This window comes from Chenopodium album, chromosome 24 (assembly GCF_948465745.1).
Source record: "Chenopodium album chromosome 24, dcCheAlbu1.1, whole genome shotgun sequence".
Classification (NCBI taxonomy): Eukaryota; Viridiplantae; Streptophyta; class Magnoliopsida; order Caryophyllales; family Amaranthaceae; genus Chenopodium; species Chenopodium album.
In genome coordinates, this window is record NC_137857.1 from 16,702,143 (window position 1) to 16,727,715 (window position 25,573).

The 25,573-nt window shown below is 34.9% G+C and overlaps 1 protein-coding gene and 1 long non-coding RNA gene across 2 annotated transcripts; both read right to left on the reverse strand.

Annotated features, from left to right (window-relative positions):
* Nucleotides 1–1,489: 1,489 nt before the first annotated feature.
* Nucleotides 1,490–11,765, reverse strand: LOC145611548 (uncharacterized). Its single transcript, XM_081666891.1, has 7 exons — nucleotides 11,090–11,765; nucleotides 8,376–8,414; nucleotides 8,217–8,287; nucleotides 3,199–3,263; nucleotides 3,031–3,120; nucleotides 2,832–2,924; nucleotides 1,490–2,115 (listed from the first exon to the last, which is right to left on the reverse strand). The coding sequence occupies exons 1-7, from the start codon at nucleotides 11,446–11,448 to the stop codon at nucleotides 1,708–1,710; spliced, it is 1,125 nt and encodes a 374-aa protein (XP_081523017.1). The 5' UTR covers nucleotides 11,449–11,765; the 3' UTR covers nucleotides 1,490–1,707.
* A 5,875-nt stretch (nucleotides 11,766–17,640) lies between these two features.
* On the reverse strand, nucleotides 17,641–20,111 carry LOC145612704 (uncharacterized). The gene is made up of 4 exons (XR_014106683.1): nucleotides 19,717–20,111; nucleotides 19,087–19,140; nucleotides 18,355–18,410; nucleotides 17,641–17,991 (listed from the first exon to the last, which is right to left on the reverse strand). It is a non-coding gene; the product is annotated as an uncharacterized LOC145612704 (long non-coding RNA).
* Nucleotides 20,112–25,573: the final 5,462 nt, after the last annotated feature.

Consider the following 25,573-nt stretch of genomic DNA (forward strand, 5'->3'; position numbering starts at 1 on the left):
GAGAGAGAATAATTTAAAGGGAAAAAATTAATTATAATGGTAGAGGAAACTAAGTCAATCATCACATGAGATGTAAAAAAAAGTAATTGAAGAAACAAACAATAGAAAATAATGGCGAAAACTTTTTGAAACAATTCAATTTAATGGTTTACTTAATTACATGTGATGGAAAATTAAGTGGAATACTGGAATTAATCAAAAATATATTTAAACAAAAAAGCATTAAAAATATTTAAGATTTCACTTTCAGAAGAAACCTAAATTTTGCCAATGTCATTTATGTTGTTATGTGCACCCTATTGCATAGTTTGTGATGTTGAGTGCACCCTCGAAAGGTTGTGCTGCTACACGCACCTTTGTCATAGTTGGTGTTGTTGCGGCCAATTTTTCCTAAGAAAAATGATTATTTAATCATCTGAGTCAATTAGCAACTTTGTTACTAATATATAAAAAAAAAATCTATATAAGTGCAAATAAACCACAAGGATCAATTTAGAAAGAAAAAAAAAGGGAAAAAAAAAGAAAAAAACTATATACTCAAAGCATAACTCAATTTTGTTTGGACAATAACAATTACAGTTTGAAAATTCTTTACAAAAATTTATTAATTACACGTCTACAACAATAACAACTCGAGGCAACGCCCGAGCTATTTACTAGTTACTTAAATTGTGATTTGGGGAGAATAACCCAACAATATATTTTGCAATATGAGACAAAGAAAGTACTACTTAACTATTTCTATATGATTTGGGGAGAATAACCCAACATTATCGCCCTTTTTTTATATATGTATACAAAGCAATTGTTAACTTCAAATGCAGTCACAAAGTATATGACACGGTGACTGTTAGTGCAAAATTTTCAAGACGTCTTAGGAACAGGTGTCATAGAGTAGCGTCATCTTAGAGTTGTAACTTACATCCCATAAATGTCGGGCTACGTTTGACCAGTTCAGTAGACCCACAATCCAGCTTGAAGACGGAAGATACCCATGTATTAGTATTACCGTTGGAAGACCTAGAAGAATAGAAGAATAAGTCTGTTAACTGCCTTCCTAGTTTCACGGAGAAGATAATCTTCTGAAGTCAACGACCATCTTGAAGAATCCACCTACTAGGTTTATCTTATAAATAGGAGAATACTTTAGCTGTAAATTCAATCTATCTCACTCGCATCTCTCATTGAACTTGTAGCCAAAAGCATCTTTGTAATATTCGATTATTCATATAGTGCAATTGGTGGATCTCTCCCACCCGCAGTTTTTCCCACTTCATTGGGTTTTCAAAGTCAACAAAATATCGTTTTGCCTTTGTTTATCTTAACATTCATTTATTCGTAGTATAATTTGTCTGGCCGTTGACGTCCTATGCTAACGTCGTCCCTTGACGATTTTTGGCATTAACAGTGACACCAGCCAATAATCCACGCAATATAGTAAAATGCAAAACTCAGTATGCTATATACAATTATACATGAGTGCTATAAGTAGAAAAGAAATACTTGCCACTGATCTTCAACAGTTCACCATCAATTTAGAAGAAAATACATGCATGTCACGACTTCTAAACAGAAAGAATGAACGAACCCTCGTTATTCTTCCATACCCCAACTGCCCACTTGCACACTCATAGAGAGCAACATCAAAAAAAAAAAGGTTGCGCTCGTCAATATGTTCTGTTTTATAAAAAGTAATCAAGTTCACATCTAGTCTCCTAATCGTTGAATTAACCAGTCAGTTATATCATGGAATACAGTTTGTCGTTCAGGTTCAAAGAGAATGTCATGCAACAATCCATCATACAATTTGATGGCCTTGTCGATTGATGAGGCTTCTTCATACAATTTCAGGGAACCTTTAGGGTCAGTCACAGCATCAGCAGATCCATGTAGTACAAGGAATGGAACTCTCAATTTTGTCAAGTTATCTTGTAAATAGGCAGATATGCGGAGAATCTCACAGCCGGTCCTTACACGAATTGCACCTGTGTATACAAGGGGGTCTGAATACTTTGCTTTCAGTGCCTCTGGATCTCTACAAACTACTGTGCCTGATTTGTTTGCAGCATGGCATTGATACCTTGGAAACAATAAGGACGCAATTGGGGCAATGACCTGAAATAACAGTAGTACATTAGTACCATAAGATTACATGAGAGGAGCAAAGGCACCAATTCTTTGCACCACTAAATCAGACTCGTTCATGAGACTACTAGAGTTTCATAATACTCCTGCAGATTCAAGAACCTCTAGTAATAGTCTAATATAGCTCCTATCTCCAAAATCTTGCCTAGATAACAAAAGACTAAGCCAACTCCAACTCTCCAAGTGACTCTTCAAAGAGTCTGATAGTTGTACCCTTATTCAACAGCACAAAAGGCATGCTAAAAAAACATATAGCATAAAAATAAAAACTGAGGCAAAAGATCAGTACCATTATGAATATTTTACCTCAATAAACTGCACAATTGCAGATAAGGTTCTACTAGCATTTTGACTTATTGTTATGAACCCAACAGGAGGTTCCAAGCTTCCACAAAATTATCCAGTTTTACAAAGTCATGGAATTCAATTGCAGTTACATAGTGTAAATGAAGATAAGAATCAGATGGATGATTTAAATTTTCTCAGAAGGTTAATTGTAGGCTTGAATCACAGCATACAAAAAGAATTTTCTTCTTAAGATAACAAAGTAATCAAATGGGACTTGGTAATAAGTGGATTGGTGGACAATCATATAAGTCTCTACAATTATGCATATTGAAAAAGGCATGCAGAATTTTCTGCTACAATAATATCAAGTTTGAAGAAATTACAAAGGAGAAACTTACATTAAATATTGGATGGGATGGATTTACACCAACTGCTGGAGATGTTAAAACTATGCCACTTATTTGAGCTTCAACCTTAGGGTCAAGAGCAGCCTGCATTTTTGACATAACTGCATTAAGTTTTGGGAGGAATATGTACTATAGTCAACAAGATAAAGAGAAATTATGAAAGTTCATTGGTCTTGGAGAGAATGCTCACTTTAAGTACAATAGCTGCACCTGTGGAATGTGCAAAGCAAAAGCAGGGAAGTCCAGGATTCTCTGACAAAATTCCATCTAGAAATGCTTTCTGCATTGGCATAATCAGCAGATATTATTAATAAGTTAAATAGAGTTGTCTTGCTACCTATGCCTGATTAAAGCTTACCATATCAACAACAGCATCGTCGAGGGATGGGACATAAGCATGCAGTCCATCACTTCCACCATGACCTAAAAATTAAGGAAATTGGGAACTCAACAACATTAGTCGACCAGCAGCATTAACAATTAACAAATAGAGATTAAGGATATAAACCAAAATTTCCCTTTTCCTGCCTAGTGAAGGTAGCAACTGATCGATTAAAGAAAAAATAGAAAAAATGCAATCCTCCGAGATTGAAGCTTAGTCAGGTTATGCAATGAAAAACACAAACTTCATCTGAAACTCATGAATGAAAGAAATTAAATTTGGAAAAAAAAAAAACAAAAACAAAAACAAAAAACAAAAAAAAAAAGATAAATACAATAATCCAGCATAGACAAACCCTACTCTCATATTAGCATGCAACACCTAGAAGTTTGCATGAAGATTACCTTACAATTATACTGCTCAAATGAGCGCAAACTAGGGTTTTTTAATTATCACACAGGAGAAGAAAAATAAGTTACAAAGATAAAGGGATCATTGAAAATACACTTGTTTTCGCTACAAGGGGGAGTAAAACAACAAAAAAAAACTTCATCTAAACTTACAAAGGAAAGAATCAAGTTTTACATTTACAATAAAAAAGGAAAAAAGAAAATAAACTTGTTTTAGCAACAACGAGCTAGATGTTTATGTCATTAGATTTTTTAGAACTATACATCAGGTCTTTACTATTTTAATCAAACTCAAGACTCAAATAACAAGATTACATATTAAGAGAAGCTCGTATGTTACTTTTTCAGCACAAGTCTCAAATAACAAGCTTACATATTAAGAGGAGCTTCATAGCTTACTTTTTCAGCACCACAGGGCACCCAATCAGAATGCTCAATCCTGCAACATTAACATATAGACGCACAGGAGCATGACTTCTACACTCTCAAGCAGTAATGACAAGAATTGGACTTCATTAATATAATATGAGGATGGATGCATGGGAACTACAAAATCTAACTTTTACTCTGACTTCATTTTAGTTCTTTTGGGGGTGGGGGGGGGGGGGGGGGTTGCGTCAGGGAAATACATATCGCAAATTAGATTCTGATACCAAAAAGCACCTAGCACCTTTTCATTTTGATTTTCAAAACTTTAAAGGGCTGGTTTGGTATCATTGCTAGTGAAAGCTTTTGGATTTTACTATATTGCAAACCCACCACCTCCCAAATTATAGCAAACAACTTGCTACCAAGCCTCACAAATCACCTCAAATTTTTTATTAACTCTTGCAACATATACGAGAATAGAATTTATAAGGATTTACGTTATAAGGTGCGAAAGTAATGGGTGCAGGAGCTGCAACAAAAACAAGGAACCGCAGATGCGGTATCCTTTAGCTGCAGCGAGACAATAAGGCAATGGTTGTGTAGCCGGGGGGGGGGGGGGGGGGGGGGGCTACGCGCAGGCATCCCCTACAACGAGCAGCATTGTTCGCCACTACCCGAAAAGCAAAAGATTCAAGACTCAGGATGGTGTGATAATAAGGAAAGAAGTTTGATCATTTCTTCTGTGATGGAGATAGCACGGGCTAGGGATAAATGCAGTGGATTCACAATCCCTGAAATACCTAAAGAAATTGTTGATTGGAAAGAGAGATAGAGGGGAAGAGAGGGAAACAGTGAAACACCGAAGTTGGATTAATTTGACTCCATGGTAGTTAAATGTCTTAAATTTAGTTTTCTACCAGCAAAAATTTGAAATTTGCACCCTTAATTATTCAAGTTGGAAACGGCAATCTCGATGGCAATCAAATTGAGGTGGTGGCGGTAGGAAATATTTGGTGGTGGTCCTGGTGGAACCATAGAGGTTGACTGGGAAAAGAGAGAAATGGAGGAAAAAAGATGGAGCCATGGATATGAAGCAGATGGGTGACAATATATGATGGACAGAAAAATCAGATTAATTGTTAAAAGGGGGAAAGATTATTTTAGGGAGGTACTGGGTAACCATTACTCTCATTTTTAGGGTAATAGCGTAATGCATTACCCCCATCAAATCTTCACTCTTATTCTAGGCATCTAAACACCAGTTACTTATTTTTTATTATTTTTACTCTACATTTTCCACCCCAATTACTGATAATCCGGGCATGCCCTTAGGTACAGTCCCATGAGATAGACATTCAAGAAACTACCTGATAAGCATAAATTAATGAAAAACTGAAACAGACTTCCTTGAGGAATATTGTTGTAGTTCACACCAAAATTGCCAGAGTTCCCACTACAACAATCAAGTTCCAACAACTTATCAATCAGAATATTGGATCACTAATTCACCGCCTGTCATGACACAGGCTAAGAGCGAATCCCTGATTTACGGACCATTTACCCGAGATAGGAGGCAAACTAGGTTACTACTTTCACGACAGTCAGTAAAATCTCAATAAAATCATGTCTAATACTTAAAGGTGTCAGTCATAGCATTGAGGTAATGGAGGCTTTTTCCACTGGACCTTTTGATCTAAAAAGAACCTGCTATTTCGTTTAACCAGCACAATCAAACTTGTAATGATCAATTCTATAGGTTGTACCTCTCTATTAACCAGCCAATTGATTCATCATTGTAATCTAAGGCCCAAGAATAATGGGTTTTTCCATTTGGTATAAATCAATAATCGATAAACAAAATTAGTAAGCCTAGGATACTGGATCTCAGAAGACTAAGGCCCACCCACTCACCCCCACCCCCACCCCCCACCCAACATACACTCAAATATCAGTCCACACACAGGAACATTTTATATCCAATCATCATCGGTTTAAGCTAAGAGGTAGAATCTGGTTGACAGTTTTGCAGTGAATATTTTGCATTATCTCCAATTTCTGACTCGATACAAGTTACCTACTGAACTAAATGATATAGAATCCTCTTACTGAACCATGAAATTTAATCTCATATAATTCTAAAAAGCCCAATGGATCAGTGTCAGGTGACCCAGGCCCAGCTGTGGTTTTACTCAAAGAACCAGTGTATAAATATCTATATCGATAATTGCAGACTTTTCAAAGTATCATCTCAAAAAAGAGGACACAACCAATTCATCACCTCAAAAAATCCTTGTTCCTTTTTAACACTTAATTGATTTTTAGAACCATCGATTGGCAAACATACAACATTCTAGCTTAGCTTATACAAACTATGACACATATACTGCAAAAAAAAGTATGCACAAGTTATACAATCTGTTCTGGATAAGCTACAATTGCACTGTCTCTTAGTACTTATTTCTTACATAATTAATCCACAAAGTTGTATTGAAGGGAGGATCAAACTAATAATTAGTTAATAGAGAGATCATTAACAATCAATCAATCAAAGCCTTAATCTCATAAGTGGGGTCGGCTACGTGAAGCAAAAGTAATTATTCCGTATAGCCATCCATAAAAATCTTCCTCCTCCATCCCTTACGATCAAATACTGATGCACATCAGGAAGATATCTAGAATAATCATTTAAAGTATATCTTTTGGGTGGTTATAGTTAATTTTGCCTATATAAATGGCTTTAAGTTGTAATGTTTTCGGGAGAGAAGTTTTCAGTTATAATTGATCAATTCGTATGAATTGCTTTAGCAAGAGAATTGCATATGATATTTTCCCGGGAAGGCTTCCAATTTAGTTGTTATTAAACCCTGGTTAGGATTAATAACTCCATATCCTAGTTACAATTTGATCTTGCTTAGATTTAACTGTTCCCTATCCTTTTTATTTAGTCCCTCTACCAGAAAATTGTGAATAGTCTAAACTACAATCCATTAAAGGTCGGAATTTTAGTGGAAACTATTAAAAATCAGCATCAAATACCCCATTCTCATGCAAATCCATTTGCTTCATATCCTTCCTGACTCCCTCAAACTAAGTCATTAATAGATTTTTAAAATTCCTCTCATGACAAATTATTATATGAAACAATGACCTCGACATCAATATTCTGGCCACAATTAAAGAAAGTAAACTTTCCACCCATCAAAACTATGTCAAGATACTAATCTAGTACACCCTCCGTCTCATATTGATGTTCCTAGATTCTTTATTTAAGGTTTTAGACTGATGGTCCTATTGTTTATCTTTGCCGGTTTTGGTGAAGTTGTTTCCGCAGTTTCCCCTCATGGAAATTCTACTTCTCAATGCAACTCCATATGTCACATTTACGCAACCACTAGAGAGAGAATCATATTAGGGGTATAAGATTCTAAGAGAGAGTATAACATTCTAGGAGCATCAGTACGAAATAGAGGTAGTAATAGAATAAAGGCCATAAAATATTTTGTTCAAAACCAACTGTCATAGATATAGCACTATTTGTGTGAGAAATATTTACACACATACACAACCTTGTTTGCAGCAGAAGCATTTGCACACTCTCTAAATTGGGGTTTAAAAATCTTCTCTCTCTTACTTTGTAATATGCAAACTTGAATCTTCACTCTGTTCACCCTCACTGCCCTAGGTTCAATTAGAGACCCTCCTCCATGTTTACCCTTGAGGTTCAATCGCAAGGGTGCTGAATAAGGTCAGCATAAAACAAGGAGAACTCTATGTATTTTTCTTCTTATCTGATGGAGTGCTTGAGAGAACTATGTCAAAAGGATTTGGTAAAATGACTCTACTAAATATCACACACTACTTCTTACACAACACTTTGGAATGTGAGTTTTTAGATTATTGTTCCATATTTTTGTTGTCCAGTTTTAAAAAGTAATAAGATACATTGTATGAACCCGTTCCAAGAGCTGGAAATCATTTCCTGGTATCATCAGATATAGTTATAAGCATACCAAACTTTCATCCAATACTTAATTGTTAATACACGCATGGACTAAGACAATACTCACAAGAAAGCTCTTTGACAAGTCACAAATTCACCAAGGAAATAGCAAATAGTGAATAACGAGGAGATGTAAATTATTACAAGATATTCTGCTGCAGAGATACAGTTTATATCAGATATCATTTAAACAATGATGGCACTAAAGAACTTACCAATCCAGTCCATTCCATAAACCTTGATTCCAATCTCATTTAGCTGCTTCGCAAAGTCACTGTATCGGCCACTGTAATCAAATGCAAATGTCTAAACAATATGCATGTCCAATCTAGAAGGTAAAATAAATAAAATACACCAGAAAAACCATGACAAACCTGTGTTCATTAAGGCCATGCAATAGCAACACAACTCCCCTGCATAAAAGTATCCAAAGCATTAGACTACCGACAGGGGAATAAATAGCCTTTATACTACATATTACGCATCCTGAATTTCATGTTAGACCAATATGATGAAATTAGCTGATTCACTTCTAAATAACATACATATTTGAGAAAGTTTAATTGTTAAGTAGATTATAGCATAAAAAATCTAAATGGTAGAATGTTTATAATATGAAATGGACTATCAGCAAATCTAGGACGAAGACAGTGTGAAGAAACGTCAATGTCAAACAGCACTACACATAATTTTGTGGGTTTCAAACTCAGAGTAAGGCTTGTAAATACAGGTGAATTAGTGCTGAAATAAGGGTATTATGGACTGAAAAGAAACGTGGTTAACTAATTTGGAATAGAGGAATTAGAAGATTATCAAATCAGTTATAAGTGCATCACATCAATATTCCCTGAATCAATATAATAAATTGTGATCTGTATGACATAAAAATATTGTTTAAAACATAGTTTAACAAATACCTTGAGATCAAACTCTTAATGTAAGCTTAATATATGTTGTAACTAAAAACACAAATGACTAGTAAATTTACATAAATTATGAACTTGATACCAAAAACCCTTTTTATTTTTATTTATGGACTTAGCTTCTACTACATAAATTATGAACTTAATACCAAAATTAGCAGTCATTTCCTCTCTCCCCCTCTTTGCTCTTTGGTTCACAAAATTAAGGATCCGAAGGCCAAAAATAGCCAATATTGCTGTTAAATCCAGTAAACTATATCATTTGAAGCTTTGAAACTGGTAAACGGGTAGTGTTTGTACTTCATTATCACCTAATACAAGAAGTTTCTTTGGCAAAAATTAAAGATGGATCAATATGAAATCAAATCGTCTGCGTTGGTTTGGTCATGTAAGACGGAGACCCGAGGGTGTACCGGTGCGAAGAGTGGGACCATGGAGGGATTAAACGAGGGAGAGGGAGACCAAAAATGACTTGGTTGGAAGGATTTAGGAAGGATATGAAGTGCATGGATTTACATGAGGATGATGTTTTGGATCGTAAGGGATGGAGGAGAAAGATTTATGTTGATGACTACACGGAATAATCAAATTTGGTTCAAGTTAGCCGACCCCACTTTTGGGATTAAGGCTTTGATTGATTGATTGAATATGAAATCAATATTTCTCCTGCAATTAAATGAATCAAGCGAAAATCATTTTCATGACTAACAAATCATTAGGCCCTAGGTAAAGATCACTTTAAATCATATCAATATAATCGGAAGAAGTTTTAAGAGCGACTCCAATGGTTTTAGCTAGGGACTTGCTCGCAATTTTAAATAGTTCCCAGCTATTAGCTTGACAATTGAAGCTAGAATATGCAATTTGCTTGGCAAGCAAGCTAATTTGCTTGAAAATAACTTGCCAAACAGAAAATACTAAAAGTATAAATTAAAAATTAAGATGAAAAAAATTTAAAAATTTAAATAGTAAGCTAAGAGCAACTCCAATGCTTGTAGCTAGGGACTTGCTTGCAAATTCAATAATTCCCTAGCTACTAGCTTGACCATTGGAGCTAGAAAACTTAATTAGATTGGCTAAGCAAATTAGCTTTGCCAAGCTAATTTGCTTGGGAATAAAACTTTCCAAAATAAAATGCTCATTGCACCAATTAAGCTCTTTCCATGTATTTTCTATCCAACAACTACTACTAAGCTAATAGCTAGCCATTGGAGCAAAAAGTAGCTAAAATGATAATTAGCTTAAAAGCTTATGTGACATGGCAAGCTAATCGTCAAATTAGCTTGTCATTGGAGTTGCTTTAATAGTGAACTATTTGCATCAAAAAATAGCTAATTATTAGGGGTCAAACTAGCTTGAAAGATAATTAGTTTAAAAGCTTATGTGGCATGTTGCCATTAAGTTGCTCTAGTATGTTTTGCGTTTTTTGAATTAAAGTACTTTTGTATATTTTGGATTTGGATAATGTTTTTATCAACCAACCAAATTGTTATTCTCTTTAATTCCCTTTTGTTAGTGCCTTTTTACCAAATTATTAATGCACATGTTGAAAAAAATACTACATATTTCTTCAAACAACACATTAAAAACACATACGCACAACTCGTAAAAACTTTATATTAAAACTACATATCACCCCGCCCTTGTGGCTCTATAAACACACACATAAAAAAAATTAAAATAAAATAAAATAAACATATCAACACGAATCTAACAAAATTACAAAATCAATTTTTTTTTCCAGTTTTTTAATTTTTGGGTTTTTCTAAACTATGTCCCTCAAGTTATTAAATTTCTAAGTTGTACCCATACTTTTTCAAAGTTAGTTGTGTCCTCCACCTCACGTTATTTTATCCTAAATAACCTTTGACAACCACAATAGTGAATGGACGTTAGAGAGTGGGGTGGTTATTTGAGGGGACATAGCTTAGAAATTCAATAACTTGAGGGGCATAACTTTTAGGTGATTTGAGGGTGGGTTATTTACAATTTATCAAGAATGAAAAAAAAAAAAAATCTTTTTTGAGGTCTAGGGGCCAAACCTGAACCACAAGAAATACAAATACATATCAAAATTGATAGCAACAACCAAAACCCAAAAGATGGACGTAATCTTAAACCAAAATTAATGCCAAAAACATATGAATCAAAAAGTAAATATATACCTGACATTTCTAGAAACAGGAGACCAAGATTGCGTAAAAAGTGTAACACCTCTGTTGGTACCAAAAATCGAATAATCCCTCAAACACTTGTCATCTTTATCCTCCTTAACCCTCTTAATCGCCATCATCCGCCTCGCCGCCACATCCTGCTCCACCACCACTCTCCTCACAATCGCCGCCGGCAATCTCACCACCTTCTCCTCCTTTGATGACACCGATTTCTCTCTCCTCCTTCGGAACGGCATCACAATGACCAACAAAATTGCTATAATCAAATTCATCACACTCCTCCATGCACTCAATGATATCAAGGCGCTAACTCTCCCACTTGCTCCGGATGTTAACATCTCCGACGCCATTATTGTTGATTTTTAATATCGAATTACCCAATTTTTTACCAAAATTAATCAACAATTTTGTACCAGAATAAGGGAGGAAAAATAATTTAATTTATATATTTGTAACGATTCAAAGAGGTAATATCAAAATTCAAATTCGATTTTGTGTAGTATGATAAAATTAAATACTTTCCCTCCCTTAATCTGGTATTTTCTTTGATTTGAGTTTATTTCTGAAACTTCACGAGAATGGTAATTAAGGAATAACGTACGAAATTGAAAGGCAAGTAAAGACTAAATTTAGAGAGCTTTTCTTTTAAAATTTTTTGTTTAAGTTTGACGAGATAATACTTTTACTAGAAATGCGGGTTACCTGTTATATATAACTACGAAAACTATTGGTGGGGTCCACCTCATATGATGTCATTTTATAATAGTTACTCGTAAATGTTTTATTTTCTTTCTGGCTTTTTATGCTCGTGACAAAGGCGATATTTTATACTTCTTCCACTAGATAAGCACCGATAAAAAAAAGACAAACTTTTAAATAAATCGAATATACAATAAGGGCCTGTTCACATTTACTTAATTTCAGTTCAGTTCACTTCACTTCAGTTCCAATCAGTTCAGTTTCAATCAGTTCAGTTCAGTTCAGTTCAGTTCAACTCTTAATTTCCCTCTCACATAAAATATTTATTTCAGCTCAATTCAGTTCAGTTCAGTTCAGTTCAGTTCCAATCAGTTCAGTTCAGTTCAGTTCAGCTCAGTTCAGTAAATATGAACAGGCCCTAAATATTGAACATCCATTATAAAGTTACCCCTTAAATGAACCAAAGTTACCCTAATATGAATAAAAGATACCCTGACATAAATAAAAGTTACGAAGTATTTATGCTTTACTGATAGAAGTTACCCAAAAAATTGTAAAAGTGACCATAAACTTAATAAAAAGTGACCCCCGATGTACAGTAAATTACTGTACACCGGATGTATACAAAAGTTATTCAAAAAAAAATTCATTGAAATAAATATATATTTTATATGTGTCCATAAATTATAGACACAAAATCATTAATTGTCATTTGTAATGATATTCTTATTAATTTTGAAAAGAGTAAAAACTTCAGGAAATTATGCATTACAAAGTAATCTTTAACTAAGAGTAATTATTCATATTATAAATTATATAATATAATATAATTCAATAATAATAATTGTCTTCAAAAAAAAAATATTGTAATAATTTAAGGTAAAAAAAATAAATAGATTTATAATGTCAACAGTTGGTTTAGGCTGGAAATTTTAGCAGCAACTTGACAAATGTACAATTTTAAAAGTGATTGTGTCAGCGGTTGTTATTTTAGTATATTTATAAGATTCTTTTATACTCCTTAGTTGCAACCATTTAACTTTTACACTATTTATATTTTTTATTTTGACTAGTTTTAATGATTTATTTTTTTAATAAAGATATAGTCATATGGAAAAGAAAAAAAAAATTTGGTGAAACAGCTAACAATTAATAGCTACTCCCTCCGTTTTTAAACACTTGCTTCATTTCTTCATTCTCGGAGTTTTAGAGGTAGTGGTAGTTGAGAGAATTAAAAATTATAAAAAGCAAAAGTAGTGGAAGAATTGGTAGAGAGAGAGTGTTATGTTGGGTCCACCATGTGTGAGAAAATAAATTAAATATTGTAAAAACTTTTCAAAAAAAAGGAAATGGAACAAGTATTTAAAAACGGCCGGAAATGAAAAGTAGAGCAAATATTTAAAAACAGAGGGATTGTTTGCCAAACATTTTTAAACAATCATCTAATCATAACTAGATAGTCAAACCAACTAATATAACCAGTTAGTCAAATCAACTAATACAATCTGCTAATACAATCAGCTACCGGGGCCTAACGATTTTTTTTAGATGAATAACAGAAGAAGATAAATTTTTTTTATTTTGTTTTGTTTGTTTTTAAATTGGGATGCGAATTTTTTTTTTTATTGGAAGGGAAGAAGTGCATATATAGTGGATGTGAATTGTGCCACGTGTGTGGTGTTGGGGAAAGTTAATCTTCTGGAATTTGCTGATGTTGCCCATGTCGACTGACATACTGTAGTAATATAAGTCCTTTGAAGGGTTTGGGAGGTTGAATTGGAATAGTCTAGGCTGGTTTGAATTAGATAGATTCGTTACATGTAGTAGTATCCTCGTGCTCATTAGAGATGATCAATGGACAGATCGGGCTGGAAAAAAAACACGCTTAGTCCTTGTTTAGGGTCTATTCTGATTTATTGAATTGAATTGATTGAAGCTGAATTGAACTGGATATTTTTTGAGAGAAAGAAATTAGAAACGAAACTGATTCGAAAATAAGCTGAAGGGAACAAGCCTTTAGTTCACCTTATTTTTACTTATTTCAAAAAAAATAAGTTTAGATTAGATATCGTTTAATGTGAAGATTTTTATCGCTAAATATCTTTAATTTCGTAATGAAAAAAATTATGAAAATCACATTTTAATAAAATACACAATATTACGAATCTAACAAGACCCCATTTGATATATTTGTTCGGTATAGATTATTGTATATTTAAGGGCAAAGTTTGGTTAAATCTGACATTCGAATCAGATCAAACCATATAAGCAAAATTAAGGTGAATCAAGCATAGTCAGGTCGGGCCATAGATCAGGCCAACAATGTTTGCCTTAAAACCGTAAAATTAGACTAGGCCTAGTGGACTCTTCGGTCCAGGCAAAAAAAAAAAAAAAAAAAAAAAAAAAAAAAAAAAACTAAAAATCACATTGCTTTTCTACGGCCCATTGAGTTTTTCTAAGATGTCCCTATAATTGTTGAGTTTTTAAGACATGTTCATGTTTTTTCAAAATTACAAGATATGTTCTCTAATTTAAGGTGTTTATTCAATTATACTCTCTGATGTTAACCCAACGTGAGTAGTTGTATTAACTTTTTAATTATTTCACTTTGGAAATAAAATTCTTGCCAAAATTGGGTTAGAGTAATATAAGGGGATTAACATTTAGCATTTTTCCCACATTTTCTCATCCACCTTTTCTTCTTTTTTCTAAAAGCAACCATTGACATGTCAAGCTCTCGATGTAGTACTTCTTCTTTTTTCTCATCCGTTTCTTATTACTTACTATTTTTTACAAAAAGTCGAGTTAACGTTAGAGTATACAGCTGATTAAACAACTTAAATTGGAGGGCATAACTTATAATTTTAAAAACGTGCACCTTCAAAAATCAAAACTCAACAAGCTCAAGGGCATAGCTTAGAATAACCCAAACTTTTTTGGAATGGGTCAGGTTGGACGAGATTTCAAGCTACCAAAGCCTACCTTAAAATTCGCAGGGCTTATCTTGTTCACCTCTAGGCCCAAATGAGATATGTGAAATGTTACTTGCTAGAAGATGAGGTGGAGTAGGGTAGGGTTGGGTTGGGTTGGGGGAGGGGAGGGGATAGGTGTAGCCGTGTAGGTATATCTACCTACACTAGAGTGTAAGCATAAGTAATTACAAGTTATTTGTAGTACTTCGAACCATATAAAGTTAATCAAGGATGGGTTGAGTCGAAAAAAAAAAACGCACACTTAGTTAGGTTGGGCCATGGAAAGGCCAACAATGCTTGCCTAATAACTCAAAAAAATTAGACTAGGCCAGTGGGCTTTTCGGGCCTAACAAAATAAAAAAAAAAAACTATAAATTTATATATTGCTTTTCTAGACCCGATTTTAAGCCACCAATGCCTGAATTATTTTTTTTAGGAGGGGTGCTTATCTTGATCACCTCTAAGCCCATATGAGATATGTGTAATGTTTGTCCCTTTGTTTAAAAAAAAATGCTCTTTTTTACTTTTGTAGTATTCATGTACACTATATTGATTCTATTTGTATTTTATATACAAGATTAAATATAACTGGAGGGTGCTTATGTTGATCACTTTTTAGCCCATAGCCTTGTTTTACCAAAAAGTCACACGACATTTACAACAATAATAAAGATTTGTAAACCACAAATCTAGAGAAAATAACATAACTTTTACAATCAAAATCATAACTAATTTCAATATCGGGCATAGCTTGCCATATAATAAATCACATAACATGCTTGTCTAAACTACAACATCGAATGTTCATGATAAAGTCAACGCATTTCCTAAAATATCTTATATTTTAATCATAATTAGATAATATCGTATATTATTCATGACCGTTTATAAAATAATATATATTTAATTTAGTCAAGAGATAGAATCAAATCATATTTTAATCTAGAAAGATAAATAATATTTAATCTTCCATGATTATCCTAACAAATTTAAGAGATTCTACCCTAATTACTAGCCAATCAAATAATTTTAAAATCAATTATATCCTAATCTAATTATGGGATAATCACATTATTTAAATCAATTATTATCCTTTTGGAATATGCTCAGAATGTCCTAATCAATCTTATCCAAAATTAACCACTTTAATTATGAATAATTACCAATTTAACAACTTAAATATGGATAAGATCAAATTTAACAACTTTAGAATATTTGATTTTATCCTAAAACAAAAGATTTTATCCTAAAATAAAACTGACTTTATCCCAAAATGATTTGTAATTATCTTGAAATAATTTTTCAAAACAGAATTTTTTTTTTTTTTTTTTGAAAACCGCAAGCCACACACGCCGGCCATCGTGGTTGGCTAGCAAAGCTAGCTATGGTGGCTGGCTGCTTATCAAGCAGCCACTGCCATAAGGCAGCAGCGTGCAGTAGCACCTGTTGTGCTGTAGGTCACCGTGCGTGGCCAGCCAAGGCTAGCCTTGGTGGCTGGCTGCCTTACGGCAGCCACTGCCGCAAAAACGGCAGCAATAGCAATGCTAGCAGCCGCGACATCAGCCGTGCAATGCTCGCACGCTGCTGCCCACAGCCACCTCGGACCTCCTGCCCTCCCTCCTTCCCTCTAGACTGACCACCTGGTCCGCAGCCGCCGTGGCAGCGCCACCAGTCGCGGTTGCCGACCTAAATTTTTTTTTTTGTGTTTTCATTTAATTAAAATAACATTTATCATAATTAAATCAAATCAGTCCATAAAATTAAAATTAAATCACATTCAACTATAAAATTAGGGTTTATCAAAAAACTAAATCACATTCAATCCAATTAAAATTATGAAACATAAAACAAATCGAATTAAATCAGAATCAAGCATAAAAATCATATTTTAGGGTTAGGATTTTCAAGAAATTCGAAATTAGGGTTAGGGGGTTCGAAAATTTTGAACATATTAATGCTAAAATCGGTCCTCTTCATGGCTATTTGAGCATAATTAAATGACATTTAATCGATTCCAAAAGTTTACTCACATTAAATATAACAATTGAACCATAATTAAATTAATTTCTCCCGCTTAATTGATTATAAAATTAACATGGACATCAAATAATCGTATTATTATGATCTAGCGCGTTCATGTAAGAGGCTAACTGATACCAGTGTAGGAGCTTATAGGTACTATAATGCGGAAAAACATGAATCATATTCATAAAGAACCTAATCCCAAGAATCGCATACATAACACACAAGACACATAATCATACCTTTGAAGTGTGAATTCGACGTAGCTATTCGACGGGCAAATCAGGGAGAGAATAGAGCCCCAAATGTTGCTCCTCTACTTAGTCCACGAGATTCGAACGAGCCGTCCACCAATACTAGATTGGTCGAGTGATTGAGGAAACCGCGATCACTACCTTTGTGGACAACCGACCACCGCACGAACCACCACCACCACGAGACACCACCGGCGCCGAGGAGGAGGAGAGAGCCGTGAGAGAGAGGGGGGAGTATGAGAGGGTCAGGCTTCGTGTTTGCTAATTAGGATTTGAATGTTTGATAAAATGATCAGTCAATTGCTTACATGCAAACCCTATGCACCTAGTCTATTTTTAATCCCATTATAATTAGACTAGGGCATGCACAAATCCCAAAACCCTCCTTATTCCCCTACATGATGGGCCTCGTCCTCTAATGCTCGATCTAGCCCCTTTGTGTGACTTTATAGGATTCATCAAATTGGGCTTTGGCCTATTTTACTAGTTCAAAGATAATTACTACCTCTAACTATGATAAAACGACGACCCAAATGTACGAACTTAATTATCTCCATAATTTGATCCGTTTATATATCTAGTAATTGCACACGATAAAGACATAAATCCTTCATATTATACATCGGAAGTAAAAGTAAATCAATATACCTCAAAAGTAAATAAAAAAGCCTAAAAAGTAAATTAAAACATCATTAAAGTAAATAAATAATATTGCTTCTGCTCATTTTTCTGTTGCTCCTCATCACAGGCCTTTAAGGTGCACAAGCTGCACTCTTGCTCACAGCAGCTTCCCGTTTTTCTTTACTTTAAGAACTCCCGAGTAACATGTATGTACAATAGCAGGTAACAAAGCCGAAGTAGCCAGCCACGGCAGGGGCAACAATAGCTGCAGTAGAAGTCTAGGCAGGGCCGACAGCTGCGGCAGTAGCCTTGGCATGGCTAGCAGCTGCAGCAACAGAAAGATCATAAAGAGTTAAATGTTGTATAAATTTCTATCTTATGGGGCACGGGAGGTTGTTTAGGTATGGGAGTAGAAAGATCATAAGGAGCCAAATATAGTGTAAATTTCTATAACACCCCCAAATTACTCTCTAATATTAACAATAATAATCCAACTTTAGGGAGTAACATGGGAGTATTACCGCCACGTGATTACGTAAGGCTTAACAGAGTTTTGCAGCGGAAAATAGTTCTTGTCTTTCATTAATAATAATAATAGTAGTAATAATAGTTATAATAATAGTTTGATACACTTCCAAAGTAACTACACTACTAATACTATGTTTATTAAGTTAAACTAGGTGATCACCGCCTATCGTTCCCAATGCAGCACATAGTTCATGTTGTCCGATCGCCATCACCTATCTACCCATCAAAATGATAAGTAGGGCCAAGCCAAAACAAAACAAATACGTATTAGCCAAAATGCTAAGTACATACAAATGCTAGTCATGTAAAATCAATTTAATGAATTAAACATGCTTTCGAAGAGATTTAACTTTAATAAATCATAATTTATCCAAACCATTCATGAATAGAAATTCACGTATAAAAACTTGTCAAAAGAACCAATTTCCGAAACAACCAACTTTCCAAAGATAATTCCGAATAGGATGGATCAATCCTCATTTTCGTAAATCATTTTACCACCTAAGTGTGCACACCCCCCAAGCTAGTAACTCCTTTACATAGTGCTATCAAGGGGAAAGACTAGGTCATACAAAGTCCATAGTCTTCAACTTACTCCGCATAGTGGGAGTTAAAAATCCAAAGATCCAAGGAATAAATCCTGATAAATAAACTTTCCAATATCCCATAATCGGGATAATTTAAACAAATAAAACTTCCTTTTTAAACACCTTGAATATCAATACAAGTTTATAATCAACCACATAAAATACTTAAACATTTGAGATTAAACAATTAAAACATGCTTCACCGAAATATATTTCTCAATTATTTAACATGGTTCGAAATCACTTAACATGTAAATCACGTTTTATAAAAGTCATTTTATAAAGATCTAGCCACGTGTACGTACCTTGATCCTTGCAAAACAAGCACGAAGTTCCTAATTATGAACTTGAAATCCCTACTACAATAAACACAAAGTCCTAATCAAAAACTCTTCAACCCATAAACACTAGTACATAAAATGCAGACCCTTGACTTAGTTGTGCACGGTCAATTAGTTTAACTCTTGTAATGTTTATACTTTCATAATTCAAGAAACCTTTTTAATATTAAGAGAGTTAGTTATATTATTAATGACGATAATAATAATAATAATAATAATAATAATAATAATAACAATAATAATAATAATAATAATAATAATAATATGTAGTAGGAGTAGTAGTAGTAGCAAAACACCAACAATGTAATGATAATAATACTTATAACATCATGAATAGTAGTAGTACTTATTTTAGTATGTAGTAGTGGTAATATGTATAGTGTAGTTGTTTGATGTGATTTAATCAAGATAATAACAATTATTAATACTTTATAATGGTAGATCATCATTAGTATATATGTGTACTAGTAGTGTACAGTAGTAGTAGTAATAGCATGACCTAAAATGAAGAACAATATCAACAACAATAATGTAGTATCAAAACAAGGTTGGAAGGTTAGATAATCAAGCAATGGAGGAAGGTGGAGGGACTACCTATGGGTGGCAGCGACGGCAACGGTAAGAGGGCTGCAGTAAGGTGGTCGGAGAGGTGGTGGTTGTGGTGTTCTCGGCCAAAGAGGAAGAAAGAGGAAACAAAGAAAGATTTAGAAAGGAGAAGATGGAAGATAAAGAGAGTAGTTTGGGAAAGATGAATGTGGGAAGTGTGACTGATTTTCATGGCTATTTATAGCCTCAATTAGGCACTATTTCAGCTATCTCCATTAATGGAAGAACAAGTGGGAACTTTGGTTCCATTTTTGCCGACATGAAGATGTTCTAGAAGCAAGAAAACGCGTTTCTGTTCGAAAGCCGTAACTTTTGATCTATAGCACCAAACAACAATCACACTATTGAAATAGAAGATTGGAATGTCTCAAACAAGGTGTCAAAATTTCAGCCAAATCGGACCACGGATGGACCTTGATCGGAGGTGTTTTCCGAGACTGCTCAAGCTTGGAACGAAAATGAGGATGAATGGTGTATAAGGGAGCTACGTGGAGCAATTTGTGTGGTGTTTTGAGTTGACTTAAGCAAAGAGGATACTAAATACTTTTGGCACTTGTAGTATGACTCGGGAAGAAAATATTTGGCTCGGGAACAAAGGATTTAAGGTAGAAAATCCGGCTTTCGAGCATGATAACTTTAACTTGATTAGTATAATCAAACTCATTATAAAACGTAATTATAAAATTGTCATTTGTATATAATGACTTAAATAAATTATTTTTATATAATAAAATAATATTTGAAATATCTCGGAAAAACCCATAGTTTGATAATTAGTAAACGGATTTAAAAATACGGGGTATTACAATTTCTGATCTAAGAGTAGCAGCAACATATGGATATAGACAATCCTTGCAAATTGCATATTATTTCTAAATTCCTATTAGGCTTCCTAAGATTAATCTAAGATTAAATAGGTTACTTCTTCCCAAACAACCCAACAACCCATCACAAAATAACGGCCAAATCCATATTGATATATATATCAATGAGCCACGTTGATATAGGGGTGTTGATGTCAATTGACGCATTAAGTAAGGGTCAGAGTTGGAATATCAACATAAGGCTCCGTTTTATGTCCTCCGTTGTGAGTGGGTCTGTTATTGTCGGACGTTAACAGTCGTTAACGTTTTAGGTTTCTCTCTCTTCGAAATTTGTTTCTCTTTCTCTCTCTTAGAAAACCCTAAGTTCAGCTTTCTCCGTCTGTTTCTTTCGAAGCGAATTCAGCAATCTCTCATACGAAGCGAGTTAAATGATGGTTTTTTTATATTTCTAAACTGGATTTCGTGGTTTGCACTGTGAATTTTCCAACTCTGACCGGATGTTGAAGACTACCGCTGTCGAGGATAAGAAGACTGAAGGTTTTATGGAGCTCAATTGTTCTGATGAAGACATTTTCGTAGTAGAAGTCGGATCCCAAATTACGGTACCATTCGTTTCACATTTAGCTCGATAATGCAATTCTAATTGAAATTAGTAAAATGAGTACTGTGGGAATGTTAGTATTGTCGGAAAGCAATAATTCAAATAGTTCAATTTGTTCAATTCAAATTTTTACCTGCAATTGTAATTGAAATTAGTATATTAAGTACCGTGGGAATGTTAGTAATGTCGGAAAGCAATAATTCAATTGTTCAATTTGTTCAATTTGTTCAATTTGAATTTTTACCTGAATTTAATTAAATTTGTATAATGTTGCATCTTAAAGTTAGTAATTGTGGTGTTGTTCATTGTTTTCTGTTGATTAATTACCAGTATTGTTTACAATAGTTGCTGGACTTGTATGATTTATTGATTTTATAATCATGTGTATTTTTAGCATCAACGTTTGGAAGGGAGAAAAAGTTTAAAGAGGAAATCATTTGGAACTCGAGCAGGTTGTATTAAACAGGTATTAAGTAGTGTTTGTTTGTCTCTCATGAGTTGTTAATCTTATCCTTGATAGAAATTGTTAAATTTGATGTATTAGGTTGTTGCTTCTTACAAGGAGCCACCATTGAAGAGTCTATCTCCTGAAATTTTTAAGGTATTTGCTGCTGATGTATGCGTTCTGGTTATATGTTTGAACCGTTCTGTTTATATGTTTCAGCATCATAGTTTTCATTGATGATGTATAGGTCTGTATATGTTATGTTGTTGTAGGATGAGTCATTAACGATTGGTGGGCAAGTAAAAGCTAGAGGTCAGGTGTTAAAGACTCGAGAAGAAGCTAGAAGTAGGGTAAGAATTGATGTGATACTGGTTTTGCAAACAACATCTTAGGTTTGTCTGATATTCCCTGTATTTATTTCAATTAGCCTTGTTATCTTGTTTCAGTCGCCCAACACTACATGTCGTGTTGAGACCTTCGGAAGGATTTGTCAAACTTTCGATGAGCGTAGGACTCGCTGGGTTGTGGAAATGGGGTTTGGGGGGCTGTTACATTTTGCTGGAGACATGCACCTCCCAAGGCAGTTTCTTATTGGCTAATGAGTTGTATTGATCCTTTGAACTACACATTAAGATGTGCAGATGGGAGGGTGTTTGCTCTTTCAAAAAACCAAGTACATTGGGTACTTGGTATTCCAAATAGAGGGATGTGTGTACCATGCTACAACTCTTTAACGTTTGCTAGAAAGGGAAAGGTTAATGAAATAATGGGTAGGTATGGCAAAGCATGGAGTAGTAAATCAAACAAAACAGGTCGACAGTATAAATCCGAGGGCATCCCTGTGGATAAGAAATTAATGGAGAGGGTTGAGGGTTATTGGGGGGAGGAGGATGGAGATGAGTTTAAGATGTTGTTTTTGTTACTTTCACTGGAGATGTTGTTGTGTCCTACACAGTCTTCAAGGCTCGCTTCAGATCTAGTTCCATCTTTAACATGTGCCTCCGAAGCTTCGGAATACGACTGGTGTAGTCTTGTCTTGAAGAAGCTTATGGATAGTGTAGCTACATTTGCACGCAGGTTTTATGCCAGCTGTTACGCTAGTGGCTGCGGAGGATGTCTTATATTCGCAGTGGTATCTAAATTTACTATCTTTCTAATTGTGTTACTGTATATGTTATTGTCTTATCAACTTTACAAGACGATATTACAATGGTGCAGGTCTTCTATCTTGACCGCCTTGAGAGGCAACCGGTGAGTTGGGGGTTATTTCCGAGGATACAAGCTTGGACAATGAACGAGATTCGATCTGCTGTGAAGGAGGACCGCATGCCTGACGGTGGTGACTTCGGGGTTTTTGGTGTGAGTGCTATTGTGTCATGTAATTTTCCTTTTTGCCTTTTCTGATTTGTTATAGTGGAAGATTAATGGTTTGTGAACCTGTTTATAGAGTTTGGATGTGGCGTATGGTGAATCACATCCCCTATTAGCAAGGGACACACAAGGACCTGATGTTGAGGTACGGCTGGAGTCCATGTTCATTGGAAATGTTTTGCCTTTCCGTTGTGAGTATAAACATGTTACTTAAAATTGAATCCTCAACTTTGCAGGATCCCTTGGCAGTAGGTTGGCCACGGAAAAGGAAGATGCCCACACCAAGGCGCGTGACTATGAGAAAGAACCTAAGGCAATATCGTTTACGGGATGAGCCTATGGAATGCGTTTTTTGCCATTGTTTATCCAGCTATCATGCCTCGAATACAAGGGAGCTGAACAGCTGTTTCAACGGACGGGAATTGGTAATAGATGTTTCGTTTCATGACCGTATAAAGAGGTATGTGCGTAGTTGGTTATGCCTCACTGGTGCGTATAACATAAGTAGTTCAAGTTGTGTGTAACTATCGGTTTCTCATTATCCTTAGGTCTATTAGCCATGATGCTGCTAAAGCTTTCGAAATGGTTCAGGTGATTCATATCATTGCTTGGAAACTGTACTTGAATGAGCTACAAGTTTCAAAATACTCAGTGCAGAGGGTAGGTGTTTTGTGGGTTTATGTGACTCTGTTCATTTGTCTTTTTCTGTGTAAACTAGTTCATTGGTTGTTGCTTATAACGGATGCTAACTGAGCAACGCATACGCATGATGCAGCCTGTGAATATTATCTTTGGTGCTGGTGTAGGAATTAACACCGACTGTATGCACTTATTGAGAAGATTGATAGAAAACGGTTGTTGTGGAGCAATGGTCCTTGTTTCGCAGGTGAGTAATTGGCAAATTTTTGGTTTACTGTCCTGTATATGATGTTTTATCAGGACATCTGATTTGGCTATTCTTGTACCAGGTGAGTAGAGTCGTAAATGATAGCAGTTGTCTGCCCCACTTATCAAGTGTTGCGGTATTCCTTAAGCGGCGCTGTTCTTTGGAATTGTACACCACACAGTTGCATTCGCCATTCGTGTTTCAGAAACAAACTGTTAGTCCTTGCACGTATCTGACCTTTGTAAATATGAAACCAGTTACAGGTTTGAATATTAATATGGTTAAATGTCTCGTGTAGGTATTGAATTTTGCTCAACTGTGTCTTCTACTTCGCCTAAAATCAACTTGTAAGTACCCCCGTGACATGATGATGGTGTTAACATTATCGTGCCACCACTGATTTTGTTCCACAGCAGCCCATCAAACCAGTTGATGGATATCAAGAGACAATAAGTTTTCCGACAACCCTGTCTTCATGAAGCTACTGTTTTCAATGTATTTTTAGTATCAATGTGCAACTTCTGCTATTTATTTGTTTATTCTAATAAATGGAAGTTAAAAAAATTCATAATTTTTAGAGTTATGTCCTCTTCCTCGTATTCATCTTAAAACCTGAATCTGTAGTGTTGTTGGATTTGCCTATAATTACCAGTAATGAATTGGGCTACTACTAGGTCCATTCACGTGGCCTTTTACTGTAAATGCTGATCTTTAATTACAAGGTCCACTCAGTTCGTTAATTAATGTTACTGAAATGGGTTCACATAGTTAGAGTTGTGTATCTATTTTTTGGGCCTGGGCCCTTTTTTTTCTATTGGTATTAGCTACATTGCACAAAACAATCATGTTTGGGCTTCTGGTAGTCCTTTTAATATTTTATATTTAATGGTTCATAGTTTATGAAAGGAATTATTAAATAGGTGCTTAAATTTAAAACATAAATATATAAACGCATGGGGCTACACCAAAATGTATATTGAAAATTGGATCTAGCCCAGTAAGTAGCCTAAATTTTGAAATTATAAAATACATAAACATTTGGGCTACTCAAAAAGTTAACCTAAGTTTACTGTGATGCAGTAATGTAATGGTTACATGTTATCCACCAAATACAACAAAGAGAATTCATGGTTGGGGTTTTATCCCCCAGGTGGCTGATTTTAGAGTTGAACTTTGCAAATTCACAAAAAGCTCCTTTGTAAATGTCATTATAATTGCACCACCCACATCATCTGATTTTGAAATGCCTGTGACACGGTAAGGATAGAATCCTTGAACAATTATACGAGCCATGTGTACGGACACCCTTGTTTTTGTTAATATTACAACGTCCGGCATATGCAACTCTATTGCCGTGTTCATCAAAGGACCGAACTCCTCCCTAGCAATATCCCTACAATTCCATATCAGAAATTTTGAGTTGCTGACCCTTAAATCAACTATCTGTGGGTCAGTTACATTTACCATTACCTTAGTGATTCTCCCATCTAATCTGTTGCTGGAGTTTGGCGACCACACCAGAGACAACTGAGTTGCCAAAAATGGGGCGTCAACCTTGAACAACTTGAAATCATTCCTGTAACTTTGTAGGCTGAGGGAATGTTCCCCCTTTGACAACAAACACATCTCCATGACAGGGGGAAGACTAGGGGATGGATCTATTATACCTTTGATTGAATTTGGTATTATCTTCTCTGATCCAGGGCCTTTCAGACCAC

What these genes read in the sequence shown, in the direction of transcription:
- LOC145611548 (XM_081666891.1), bottom strand. Translation starts at nt 11,448, where the DNA reads ATGGCGTCGGAGATGTTAACATCCGGAGCAAGTGGGAGAGTTAGCGCC. An exon ending in ACGATGCTGTTGTTGATATG is followed by an intron (nt 3,121 to 3,198) that starts GTAAGCTTTAAT and finishes ATGCCAATGCAG; the next exon opens with AAAGCATTTCTAGATGGAAT. An exon ending in CATCCCATCCAATATTTAAT is followed by an intron (nt 2,116 to 2,831) that starts GTAAGTTTCTCC and finishes CTGTTATTTCAG; the next exon opens with GTCATTGCCCCAATTGCGTC.